Source organism: Saccostrea cucullata, unplaced genomic scaffold, assembly GCF_032062105.1.
Source record: "Saccostrea cucullata isolate Sc308-1 unplaced genomic scaffold, CSIRO_AGI_Scuc_v1 ctg12572, whole genome shotgun sequence".
NCBI lineage: Eukaryota > Metazoa > Mollusca > Bivalvia > Ostreida > Ostreidae > Saccostrea > Saccostrea cuccullata.
In genome coordinates, this window is record NW_026921426.1 from 1,428 (window position 1) to 16,256 (window position 14,829).

The window sequence follows — 14,829 nt, forward strand, 5'->3', positions numbered from 1 at the left end:
AGTGTAAATTTCCCATATTACAAAATCCATAGATCCGCCTATAATCCCTATAATCAATTAGAGTTATTCCCCCTGAGTCAACTTCCGTTAATCCTTTTTCATTCACAGACTATATGAATGAGGTTGGTGCAATTTTAAAGGATAAATTTTTGCAAATTTAGATATTTAGAAAAATAGTTAATGGGTATAATACATATGGATGTTTTTGTTATCTATTTGGTAGTTGTTTGCTGCAATCAATTTAGGAGTATTTATTCATGATTTCCCGATGATCCTTGATTTTATAATGATAATTTTTTCTAGCGTCTGTTGTGGCCATTTTGTATTAGCCGACCACGTTGTATCTATATAAGTTTTCATAGATTATATGATGTAAGTATGTGATAAGATATAATGATTATTAAGTCAATTATCTTGATCGTTAGGATTTATATCATATTGCTTTGGCTTAATTAAATTTTCTTTGTTTTATAAATTGATCCGACACGTTTCAGATTTCCATACCAAGGGGAGATAAAAAAAAATAAATAAATAAATAAATAAAAATAATAATAATAATAATAATAAAAAACAATAATAATAATAATAAATAAATAAATAAATAAAAAATTAGGCTAACTTTATAAAAAGAAATAATAAAGCATGTGAGAATGAGGAGATAATTAATTCAAATTTCTTCTTACAAATATAAAAAATAATATATATATATATATAAATAAAGAATTTTCTTTTCTTTTCTGAACACGATGCCACCGAGAGCTAAGAAGCGTAGAATGGCTCAACCAGCAGCGACTGCCACACAGCAGCCAAGTGGTAGTCAGGCTACGGTGTCTGTGAATTCCCAGACGTACTCGTCGACGGCGTCGGCAGGATGTCCAGTACATGTACCAATACCACCGACCCAGGCTCCATCAACTTCCGTTGTGGGGGAAGCGCAACCCATGTTGACGACAAGTGCAGGGCCATCCTTTGCACCGACCACCTCTGGAGCAACAACCTCAACTCCAACAGATGTTGGTACCACCCCTGCTCCTGTCCCATCAATACATATGATTGGTATGAATGTTTCTAGCACAGTCAAACAACGTATTATTAGTGGGCAGTATATTGATTTCGCCACATTGGTAACACCAAAATCAGGGTCTGATGAAAAGAAATTAGTTATGAATAGTATGGGTGAGATAATTTATAAAGATGCCAACCCAAAAAAGGTAGAAAATATTGAGCAATGGACTGACCTTATGCTCATATTTGCAAGTGTGTACTTGAGTGCACATCCCGCCAAGACTCTTGACCTACTTAAGTACATACAGACCGTAAGAATGGGTGTTAGCAGGGGGGCTATATCTTGGAAAGAATATGATACGCAGTTTAGGCTGCGCAAAGAGCAAAATCCTGTGTCTTCTTGGGGTGAAATTGACTCGGAATTATGGTTGATGTATATGCATTCTGGACCCGCTTATAACGTAACAAATGCACCCAAAACCAATAATGATAAATGCTTCAATTTCAATTACAAGGGATCTTGTGACAAATTCCCATGCATGTATAAACACAGTTGTATTCGATGTGGTAGTAACCATCCACAGATACATTGCCTTACACAAGCCTCAAACACTGGGTCCGCACAAATATTTCGCCAACAAAATTCAAGTGGTCAATTCTATGGACAGTCAAGTTTTCGTCCATAAACCACCAATGCAAATACCAACTATAAGGGGTATTCAACCAATGCAAATACCAATTATAGGGGGTATTCCAGCAGCAACACCCAGCGCCCCACCTACTCAAGACCAAGATTCCGCACCCCGCAATCTATGGCGTCTAGGTTCAACGCCTATTAATGTACACGCCCTTAAAAAATGTCTCGTCCACTATCCTAACAGAATCATAGCAAATCGCCTAATCCAAGGGTTCTCTCAAGGGTTTAAACTTCATTATCATGGGCCTAGATTACCAATTCAATGTAATAACTTGAAATCCGCGGACGATCATCCTAATGAACTAAAAGAGAAAATCGATAAAGAAATTGAAATGGGGAGGATACAGGGTCCTTTCACGAAAATACCAATTTCTAATCTTAGGTTATCTCCAATTGGGCTAGTGCCGAAGGGGGATAATTTGGGCTGGCGTCTAATAACGCACCTCTCTTTCCCGAAGTTTAGTAGTGTAAATTCATACATAGATCCTTGTGAAACTGCTGTACAATATTCATCCTTTGATTCAGTGATTCAGATGATTGCTAAATTAGGGAAGGGGGCTTTCATAGGTAAGCGAGATATAAAATCCGCATTTCGACTTCTTCCAATATTTCCCGGCGATTTTGATCTCCTGGGTTTTAAATTTCAGGGTAATTATTTCATAGACAAATGTTTACCTATGGGGTGCTCCATTTCGTGTAAGGTTTTCGAGGATTTTTCTACAATTTTGCAGTGGGCTACGATACAGCGCTCTAAAACATCAACAATGGATCATTATCTAGATGATTTTATATTTGCTGGGAGGGATGCCCATTCCTGTCAAGATCTTATGTCGAATTTTCAAGACGTCTGCGATGATATAGGTGTTCCTATTGCCGAGGACAAATCTGAAGGCCCTACTATGGTTATGACATTTTTAGGTTTTGAGATAGATACTTATCATATGCTAGTTAAGATCCCCAATTCAAAATGCTTAGAGCTACAGGGTATTTTACACCATCTCGTTGTTCAACGCAAGATGACACTCCAACAATTACAATCTGTTTTAGGTAAACTGAATTTCTTTACAAGAGCCATAAGACCAGGTAGGGCATTTCTGCGTCGGCTTTATAATGCTACAATAGGAGTTTCAGAATTACATTATCACATAAGGATAACTCAATCAATGCGACAGGACTTGTACATGTGGATTAATTTTCTTGAATCATTTAATGGGACTGTGTATTTTTTAGATATTGAGTGGACGTAGAGACAACAACATTAATTTTTACACAGATAGTTCCGGTTCGTCTTACTTGGGATGTGGTGCTTATTTCAAAGGGGAATGGTGTTTTTACCCTTGGCCAGAGACCTGGGCGTCCAATGACCTACTTAAAGACATGACCTTTTTAGAGTTAGTTCCGGTGGTCTTGGCCGTTTATTTATGGGGTAACAAACTCGCTAATAAAAAGATCATTCTCCATATAGACAATCAAGCTGTAGTCGCTATAATAAATAAACTCACTTCTAAATCAGAGCGGGTCATGAAACTACTTAGACCATTTGTCCTTGCTTCTATGAATTATAATATTCTGTTTCGTGCAGTTTACATACCAAGTAAAGACAATGTAGTTGCTGATTCAATTTCTCGTAAGCAGTGGGCCAGATTCCGACAAGCAGCTCCACATGCCAGGGAACACCCTTGCCCAGTGCCCCTATCTTTCCGCAACATCATCTCCAGCCTGAGTTTGCTAAACTTTTAGACGCCTCAGTATCTGAAAACACACATAAATCTCATCGGGCTGGAATGGCAGCTTATTACAAAGTATGTAGACTCATTGATTGCACGCCATGGCCCCCTACATTAAACTCAGTCGTGCAATTCGTTTTGCATTCATCATCATCCGGCCTCGCATATGGTACCGTGAGGTCATACTTGTCTGCCATTTCATTTTATTGTAAATTGCAGAGTGTTCACGATCCAACCCCAGAGTTCTTGGTTACAAAGTTATTGCAGGGCATGAAACGTTTGAGACATAAAGTAGATACTAGACTGCCAATAACGAAAACAATTTTGCTAAATATTATTCAAGTTCTGCCCATAATATGTACCAATACTTTTGAAACAGCTCTTTTCTCGGCTGCATTTTCCCTGGCATTTCATGGATTTTCAAGAGTTGGCGAATTAACAGTTAATACAAGAGAAGGTGATCAACAAAACACAATTCAATTCGACAATTTGTCCATTAATCACGAAACGCAATCTCTCTTACTGACTATCCGGTATTCGAAAACGGACCAGTTAGGTAAAGGCACAGTACTTCAAATAGATAAGCAGGGTGGTGTAGCATGTCCATATCAGCTCATTACTAAATACGTCAGCATCCGTCCAGAGGGTTCAGGTCCATTATTTCGACACTTCGATTTATCCCCACTCACACGATATCAATTTACGGGGGTACTTTGTAAGGCAGTAAAGCACCTAAATTTGCCTGGTATCTCAGGATACAAATCTCACTCTTTTCGTATCGGCGCGAGTACTGATCTCGCGTTAAAAGGATTTTCAACTCATGACATTCAGAGATCTGGTCGTTGGAAATCTGATTCTTACAAATCCTACATTCGCATACCAAAGTTTTAATCTAATTTTAGATATACAGACAATATGGTTGGTGGGTTCATCAATAATCAAGCACGCCTTTTTGGAAGCTGTATTAAGAAAAGGTGGTACAAATTTGACATTAGAAAGAAAACACATCTCACTGTGGTGGCAGGGTTATAGTGGCCTCCAGTTAAGTAAAACTAAACAAAAGATTAGAACTCTTGGAAAGGTGGGCCCTGTACCTAATTTCATCCTTATACATTGTGGGGGGAATGACTTGGGCAATGTATCGATCAGAAAAATAAGGGTGGTTGCAAAGCAGTTGGTTTTATTTCTAAGGAATCACTTTCGAAACAGTAGGATTATATGGTCATTTATACTTCCGCGTCTCCAATGGCGCTATTCAGCAGATTTAAAAGCTATGGAAAATGCACGCAAACGGGTTAATTCTGGTATAGCTGCAATTGTCTTGCAATCTGGGGGCGCAATAATTCGCCATTCAGACATTAAACCTGATCCAGCTTTATTTTTACAGGATGGGGTACACTTATCCTCGTTGGGGAATAACATTTTTCTAAACTCTCTCCAGGGGGGACTTGAGGCTATCGTTGCGCATGGTCAATCCTGCTTTCCCAATTAGCAAGGGTCCTGGGTACGGCTGTTCGTATATGCCGCTCTACCCCCACCATGGTGGCGGAGTTCCCTGGATGAGTTTCATTCTGATCCTCATCTCAGGGAACTTGTGGCGTATAAGCGGCATTTTGGTAATTATATTGTAAGCTTTGACCTCTGCACCTCCCAGGGTCAATGCTTTCTATATATATATATGGTGAACTTTGAACTTTGATGTTGTGAACTTTGAACTTTTGATGTTGTATGAACTTTGACTTACCACTATATGAACTTTGACCTTTGGTAATGACCTTGATATATGATTTGCTTTGATGTTGAATGTTGTTTGTGCATTTGATTGGGGCATGCTCTTGTCTTGGCTGCCCATTGCCCATATGATATTGTTTGTTTTGCATTTGAAACTAAATAACAGCCGTGCCCATAATATCGCCACACTTTAATAAAATTAATTTCAAGTTACCATTTGTTTGAGTTACACTTTTCTGAGATAATATCACATCCAATTCTATTCGAATTGGAGGCTTTTATCGAAGAAAGTGTAAATTTCCCATATTACAAAATCCATAGATCCGCCTATAATCCCTATAATCAATTAGAGTTATTCCCCCTGAGTCAACTTCCGTTAATCCTTTTTCATTCACAGACTATATGAATGAGGTTGGTGCAATTTTAAAGGATAAATTTTTGCAAATTTAGATATTTAGAAAAATACCCTCCTCACCCAACCCTTATTCGAATAGATTTTTGCGCTGTGTTTTTCTTTCTATTGCAGCTGTCCTACAAAAGGATCACTTAATATCAAATGGTACGGCTGTTACAAGAAAAAGTCTACCTGGAGACCAACTTAGATGAACTTTTCGCAAACCTTGGCCACTGCTCCTCCCAGGGCCAATGTTTCCTAAACAGTGACTGATATATAAACGACAAGTAAAGAAGGCACATAAGCGGCATGTAATTCGTAATAAATATATCGTAAATATCACCTCTGGCGTATAAGCGGCATTTTGGTAATTATATTGTAAGCTTTGACCTCTGCACCTCCCAGGGTCAATGCTTTCTATATATATATATGGTGAACTTTGAACTTTGATGTTGTGAACTTTGAACTTTTGATGTTGTATGAACTTTGACTTACCACTATATGAACTTTGACCTTTGGTAATGACCTTGATATATGATTTGCTTTGATGTTGAATGTTGTTTGTGCATTTGATTGGGGCATGCTCTTGTCTTGGCTGCCCATTGCCCATATGATATTGTTTGTTTTGCATTTGAAACTAAATAACAGCCGTGCCCATAATATCGCCACACTTTAATAAAATTAATTTCAAGTTACCATTTGTTTGAGTTACACTTTTCTGAGATAAAATATGGGTAAAATCCCGTGCTGACGCCCGTATCTGACATCGTAGATTCAAGATGCAACATTATTATGAGAAGATGCGATTTACTTATGTTAACATGCGAGATAATTATGTTGACATGCAAGATATTTATGTCAACATGCGGGTTAATTATGTACACATGCAACTTATTTATGTCAACATGGAAGATACTTATGTTAACATGCGAGATACTTATGTTTACATGCGATATATTATGTAGACATGCAGGATATTTATACGGAAACGTATAACGTTCCTATGGTGGCATATTTCTGCCCCTTGTGTGCAAGTTATTTTTCTATCAAAAATGTCGACATGCAAGATAAATATAATATCATGAAACATCGCTATGTCAACATGCAACATAAATATGTTGACATGAAAGAAAATTGCAATCAGATAAAAATTATAAAAAATCTTCATAAATCTCAAATATTGCCCACATGTGATATTCAACATGCTAAATGCTACTTATCTATGTTAACATGCAAGATAAATATGTTGACATGCAACTTAGATATGTTAACATGCAACTTAGTTATGTTAACATGCAACTTATTTATGTCGACATGCAACTTATTTATGTCGACATGCAAGATAAATATGTTGACATGCAACTTATAAGTTGCATGGCGACATAAATATGTCGCATGTTTACATAAATAAGTTGCATGTCAACATATTCTACGGAAACGTATAACCGCCTCGTGTTGTTGTATTAGAACACGATATTATGATATAAAAATGTTGTCAAATACAATTACTTCAAGGTTTGGCGACTTAATTATGACAACAATCTCTGATGAATAATACTTTTCTGATATATTTTAGACGCCTTTTACACTTTGATATATCCAAGTTGAATTCCTAAATGTTGCACTAAAATAATGTGTAAAAATTATGTCGCTAAAATTAAATATCGCAGAAATTAGTGCAATATAACATATATGAAGAATTCGCTAAGACGATTCGATTTAATCAAAGAGCAAAATTCTACAAAATTAGAATGTCTTGTAAATCAGATTTATTAATAATAACTGTTGTATTAAATCGATAAGTGTGTGCTTTTTTAAGGACCCGAGCCACTCTTTGAAAACCGTAGCTACGGGCCTGATTTTCATTCTCCGAAATTGATTTAATTTAAAAAAATCCAATATTTAACCCTGTCTCAATGATTTTTTTTCACAGAATTAATTAAAAATGAATAAGCAGTTTTTACAGTGTTATAATTGTTTATATATTGTTTATATATTTGCTTTTTAAATGTACTCAAAGAACAACAACAACTTCATAATATATGTTTGTATAAACTATAACATAAATCTGAATTTATCAAATAAATCAAAGCACGATTGGGGGGAAAATTGTGCCTGTGACAGCACTAACTAATGAGCTTGTGTGTTATCTTTAGAAAGAAAAAGGACAAAATGCAAATCATTTCGCTCATTTTTTCAATCTACACATGATGATAAAAAATACATAAGAGTATTTTCAGACGTACGCTCGATTTTTTCCAATTGAATTATCAAAGAAAAATTTAAACTTTCTCTTTTAATCTTGAATTTTTAATAGTTTGAGGTCATATTTAACAATGCATGACATCACATCAGACGAAAATATTTGATGCATATATTTCTACATATGTTCTCCAAGCTAAGAACATGATTAAAGATTTCGTTATCATAGTTTGAATAGTACAAGTATTACCAAATATATAGTGACTGTCCTTTGAAGCAACATTCATGAGATTTATTATTTAGGTAGAGCCTGCAAGGATACCGTAACTATTTGAATTATTTTATTTAAATCAGACATCAATTTAGTGCAATACGTTATATTTAGGATGGAATTCATTTTCTCCTTGTATGTCCTAATCTTAATGTACAAAGACTTGAACACATAAATATTCGTAAAATTAAATGTAAAACTACTCAGTCTTTATCTTATGATAAACAATTTTATTGCTCATGACTAATGAAGACCCTGGCATCCTTAGATCCCTTGCTAGTATAATGTACTTAATTTTTTTCCCCAGTTTCTTGCCTTAGACTATGATTTTATTTTAACATATACAATACATTTATGTATATTGAGTATATCTCTTACATACATTTTTATTAATTGCTCTCATTATCATGAATGTTCTATAATTTGGATCCTCCTCCTTCTTTTGTTTGTAAATCTTTTTTGCTCCTTCAGGGTCCCAAATTGGACTCATAAAATCTTGTATTTTGTATAAATCTTATGTTACATGTCGTTCAAATTTTGTTGAATTTTGCTCTTTGATTAAATCGAGTCGTCTAAGCGCATATCTTCATATATGTTATATTGCACTAATTTCTGCGATATTTAATTTTAGCGACATAATTTTTACACATTATATTAGTGCGACATTTAGAAATTCACCTCGGATATATCAAAGTGTATAAGTCGTCCAAAACATGTCAGAAAAGTATTATTCATCAGAGATTGTTGTCATAATTAAATCGCCAAACCTTGAAGTAATTGTATTTGGCAACATTTTTATATCATCAAATCGTGTTCTAAAACAACAACACGAGGCGGTTATACGTTTCCGTAATATTCATCTTGCCTGTCAACATAACTAAGCTGCATGTCAACATAAATAAGTTGCATGTCAACATAACTAAGTTGCATGTCAACTTAACTAAGTTTCATGGTAACATAAATAAGTTGCATGTTAACATAAATAAGTTGCATGTCGACATATTTATCTTGCATGTCGACATAAATAAGTTGCATGTCAACATATCACGATTACATAAATAAATAGCATCTAATTTTCTTCCATGTCAACATATTTATGTTGCATGTTGACATAACTATCTTGCATGCCAACATATTTATCTTGCATGTGGACATAATTGATAGAAAAATAACTTGCACACATGGGGCAGAAATATGCCACCATACGTTCCGTATATTTCTGCCCCCTACATGCAAGATAAATTATGTTAACATACAACATAATTATGTAAACATGCAGCATATTTATGTCAACTTGCAAGTTAATTATGTTGACATGCAAGTTACCAATCTTATAAGAAAATATAATTTGAATATGGGTAAATTAACTTACCAACGCCTGTATCTGACATTTTAGATGCAATTTGCAAGATAATTATGTCAACATGCAAGATATGTAAGTTGATATGCAAGTTATTATCTTGCATGTTGACATAAATAAGTTACATGAGAACATATTAAATATCCTGCATGTCTGCATAATATCTAGCATGTTAACATAAGTATCTTGCATGTTGACATAAATAAGTTGCATATCAACATAATTAACTCGCATGTTGACATAAATATATTGCATGTGCACATAATTTACTCGCATGTTGACAGAAATATCTTGCATGTCAACATAATTTTCTCGCATGTTAACATATGTAAATCGCATTTTCTCATAATTATGCGGCATCTTACATCTACGATGTCCGATACGTACGGAAACGTATAACCGCCTCGCGTTGTTGTTTTAGAACATGATTTGATGATATAAAAATGTTGCCAAACATAATTACTTCAAGGTTTGGCGATTTAATTATGATAGTAATCTCTGATGAATAATACTTTTCTGACATGTTTTGAACGATTTATACACTCTAATATATCCAAGGTGAATTCCTAAATGTCGCACTTAAATAATGTGTAAACATTATGCCGCTTAGATTAAATATCGCAGAAAGTAGTGCAATATACTATATATGATGACTTCGCTTAGACGACTCGATTTAATCAAAGAGCAAAATTCAACAAAATTTGAACGACATGCAAGAAAAGATTTATACATGATACAAGATTTTATTAGTCCAATTTGGGCCCCTGAAGGAACAAAATAGATTTACAATAAAAAGGAGGAGGAGGATCCAATTTATAGAACATTCATGATAATGAAAGCGATTAATTAAAACGTATATAAGAGATATACTCAATATACATAAATGTATTGTATATGTTATAATAAAATTATAGTCAAAGGCAAGAAACTAGGAAAAAGTACATTATACTAACAAGTGATCTAAGGATGCCATGGTCTTCATTAGTCATGAGCCAATGAAATTGATTATCATAAGATAGAAACTGAATATTTTTACAATTAATTTTACAAATATTTATGAGTTCAAGTCTTTGTACATTAAGATGAGGACATACAAGGAGAAAATGAATTTCATCCTTAATACAGTATATTGCACCGAATTGATGTCTGATTTAAAAAAAATAATTTAAATAGTTATAGTATCCTTGCAGGCTCTTCCCTAAATAATAACCTCATGAATGTGCTTCAAAGGACAGTCACTATATTTGGTAATACTAGTCTACTACACTGTACTAGTATTCAAACTATGATAACGAAATCTTTAATCATGTTCTTAGCTTGGAGGACATATGCAGAAATATAAGCATTAAATATTTTCGTCTGATGTGATGAAATGCATAATAAAATATGACCTCAAACTATTGAAAATTCAAAATTACAAGAGAAAGTTGTATACTATGGTGGCATATTTCTGCCCCTTGTGTGCAAGTTATTTTTCTATCAAATATGTCGACATGCAAGATAGATATGTTGACATGCAAGATAGTTATGTCAACATGCAACATAACTAAGTTGACATGCAAGAAAATTGCAATCAAATAAATATTATAAAAAATCTTCAAAAATCTAAAATATTGCCCACATGTGACATCAAACATGCTAGATGCTACTTATTTATGTTAACATGCAACTTAGATATGTTGACATGCAACTTAGATATGTTGACATGCAACTTAGTTATGTTGACATGCGAGATAAATATGTCGACATGCAACTTAGTTATGTTGACATGCGAGATAAATATGTCGACATGCAACTTATTTATGTTGACATGCAACTTATTTATGTTAACAGGCAAGATGAATATGTTGACATACAACTTATTTATGTAAACATGCAACATATTTATGTCGACTTGCAACTTATAAGTTGCATGTCAACATATTCATCTTGCCTGTTAACATAGATAAGTTGCATGTCAACATAAATAAGTTGCATGTCGACATATTTATCTCGCATGTCAACATAGTTAAGTTGCAAGTCAACATAAATAAGCTGCATGTCAACATTAGTAAGTTGCATGTCGACATAAGTAAGTTGCATGTTAACATATCTAAGTTGCATGTCAACATATTTATCTTGCATGTTAACATACATGAGTAGCATCTAACATGTTTAATGTCACATGTAAGCAATATTTGAGATTTTTGAAGATTTTTTATAATTTTTATTTGATTGCAATTTTCTTGCATGTCAACATATTTAAGTTGCATGTTGACATAGCTATCTTGCATGTCAACATATCTATCTTGCATGTCGACATATTTTATAGAAAAATAACTTGCACACAAGGGGCAGAAATATGCCACCATAGTATACTTTCTTTGATAATTCAATTGGAAAAAATTGAGCGCACGTCTGCACATACTCATGTATTTTTTTAACAGGATGTGTAGATTGATAAAATGAACGAAATGGTTTGCATTTTGTCCTTTTTTTTCTTAAGATAACACACAAGCTCACAGACACGACCCACCCACCCCCCAATCGTGCTATTTATTTGATAAATTCAGATTTATGTTATAATTTATACAAACATATATATATATATATATATTATGAAGTTGTTCTTTGAGTACATTTAAAAAGCACATATATAAACAATATACAAACAATTATAACACTGTAAAAACTGCAAATTTTTGTTTTTCAATTCTGAGAAAAGAAATCATTGCGACAGTGATCAATTTTAGATTTTTATTTTCAATTAAATCTATTTCGGAAAATAAAAATCAGGGGGTCGTAACATAAAGGCTACTTAAGTCTAAGACCGTGCTTAAGTAGGACTTATGTATGGTCTAAAACTTAAGACCGTAACTAGAAGCGTGCTAAGATTTGACAATCTTAGCAAAACTTAGGCGGTCGGAAGAGGTGACTTAAGTATATCTTAACTTTCTTATACATCTATTCAAAACTATTTTATGCTGACTTTCGGTGATAAAGCATTCCTCTATTCATATTATGCTTAGAAGAAATTAATAATTCCTATTAAATACTATTATGAGAATTTTTTGCGTCGGGGTGGGGGGGGGGTTACTGATCAATGATTCCGCTATTACTCTCAAGACATCGTACATGAAAATGCAAAATTTAATTTGGGGGATTCCTCTGAAATTAGTGGGACCTGCGTAGATCGGTATAAACACTAATCCACTAATCATTATAAGTAAATTGAACACGTACAGTAATAGTCTATAGTATTCATGGATCTGTATGTTGACTTTGAAAATATGAGATGAAATAGATTTTTAAACATAGAATAATGTTGTGGAGTAAGTGGATGATGACCAAAAAACTAATAAAGAGTGTCTGTAAATTAAAATAAATGTAGAATGACAAGCGCGTATTTAGACAGGGTTTCCTAGAGTTCGATTGATTGATCAGGAGACAGACCTAGGTGGGTGAGAGAGAGAAAGAGAGAGAGAGAAAGAGAGAGAGAGAGGGTAAATGGGAAAAAAAGATGTCCTGAAAGAATTTCCACTCTTGATGTAATTGTAAATAATTATAACTACTCCAATCTTTGCTTGCTGACATGGACTGTGACATCGTGGGGGGGGGGGGGGATTCAAAATGTTTTGCACTTTTTTAGAGTTTTAATTTCAAGTAGACAGACGTTCGGTTATTTTGTCATGTCTTCGAGAATAACAAAGCAAGTGAACATTTGTCAAAACAAAAGAACAATAAACTGTAACTGAAAACATCGCAGCTTCGGGGGATAAACGATAGTCATACATTTACAATGAACCACAGATCACCGTTATGTGACCGCTCAGTATTTTTTCTTAATCAAATATGCAGTGTATTTTACAGCAAATTAAATTATATCTTTAATACAAAATCTGATCTTACATAACTAAAACGATAGGTAAGGACGTTAACCTTTATAAATATTTAATTAAAACTTAACCAAATCATTGTGTAGCAATATATCTGAATAAAATGAAAAAAATATAGGGTGATTCATAAGAAGTATTTTGAACATAAGTTTGACTTAGCTAAGACCTTCTTAAGTTCGCTTTATGTTACGGTTTAAGACATACTTAAGTAGTACTTAGGCAGGTCCTAAGATTGTGCCTAAAACGTACTTATGACCCTACTTAAGTCAAAAACTTAGCAAGCTTTATGTTACGAGCCCCAGGCCCGTAGCTACGGTTTTCAAAGAGTGGCTCGGGTCCTTAAAAAAGCCCACACTCATACAATAGTTATTACTATAATAAATCTGATGTTACAAGACGTTCTTATTTTGTTGAATTATCATCTTTGATTAAATCGAGTCGTCTAAGCGAGGTCTTCCTATAGGTTATATTGCACTAATTTCTGCGATATTTAATTTTAGCGACATAATCTTTACACATTATTTTAGTGCAACATTTAGGAATTCAACTTGGATATATCAAAGTGTATAAGTCGTCTAAAATATATTAGAAAAGTATTATTCATCAGAGATTGTTATCATAATTAAATCGCCACACCTTGAAGGAATTGTTTTTGACGACATTTTTATATCATAATATCGCGTTCTAAAACAACAACTCGAGGCGGTTATACGTTTCCGTAGATACGGGCATCAGCACGGGATTTTGCCCATCAGATTCCCTTAAAAGATTTGTAACTTGCATGTCAACATAATTATCTTGCATGTATACATAATTTTGTTGCATGTTGACATATTTTTCTTGCATGTTAACATAATTTATCTTGCATGTAGGGGGCAGAAATATGCCACCATAGATTGGTAACTTGCATGTCAACATAATTAAATTAACCTGCATGTTGACATGAATATGTTGCATGTGTACATAATTATGTTTCATGTTAACATAATTTATCTTGCATGTAGGGGGCAGTAATATGCCACCATAGTATACCTTTCGTCTTCTGACTTCTCTCTCTCCGAGCAATTTCACTTCAGCTGCCAGCTGCCTCGATTTATATACCCTTAAAACATTTTATTTCCGAAGGGGTGTCAAGTTATTCCATTCCATTTCATATGGGTGTGTTCTATTAGTCTAAGACTATTACGTTTCACTACCCAGCCCTCTGATATCGTGCATCCCGCCAAATCAATAAAAATCATAATTTTATCGTTTATTAATTAATTTGTTTATACGAGTATATATATATTTAAAGATCTTATTAAAGTAACTATTTGTTGAAATCTGCATTATAAACATGCGAGTTCTTGTTCTTGTAAACAGTGAATTAAATATTGTAATCAAACTCATATTCAGGTTTTTTCCTTTGTCTACAACCTGAATAATCTAATTCTTTTTCATTCAATTCGGAGTTTTCTGTCATTTCAATCTGAGTTTCATCACTTCATCATTTCAACATCAGTACCCTGATCCTGACCCTTTTAATCTAAATTGTTCATGTTAATCTCTGAGGACCTGAGTCCCATAA

The 14,829-nt window shown here is 34.0% G+C and overlaps 2 protein-coding genes across 2 annotated transcripts; both read left to right on the forward strand.

Moving 5' to 3' along the window:
* Positions 1 to 746: 746 nt before the first annotated feature.
* LOC134259923 (uncharacterized) lies at positions 747 to 1,697 on the forward strand. Its single transcript, XM_062742517.1, has one exon. It carries the CDS (start codon positions 747 to 749, stop codon positions 1,689 to 1,691), a length of 945 nt encoding a protein of 314 aa, XP_062598501.1. The 3' UTR covers positions 1,692 to 1,697.
* Positions 1,698 to 3,860: 2,163 nt separating this feature from the next.
* Positions 3,861 to 6,250, forward strand: LOC134259925 (uncharacterized). The gene has a single exon (XM_062742518.1). The coding sequence runs from the start codon at positions 4,250 to 4,252 to the stop codon at positions 4,919 to 4,921; it is 672 nt and encodes a 223-aa protein (XP_062598502.1). The 5' UTR covers positions 3,861 to 4,249; the 3' UTR covers positions 4,922 to 6,250.
* The last annotated feature ends 8,579 nt before the right edge of the window (positions 6,251 to 14,829 follow it).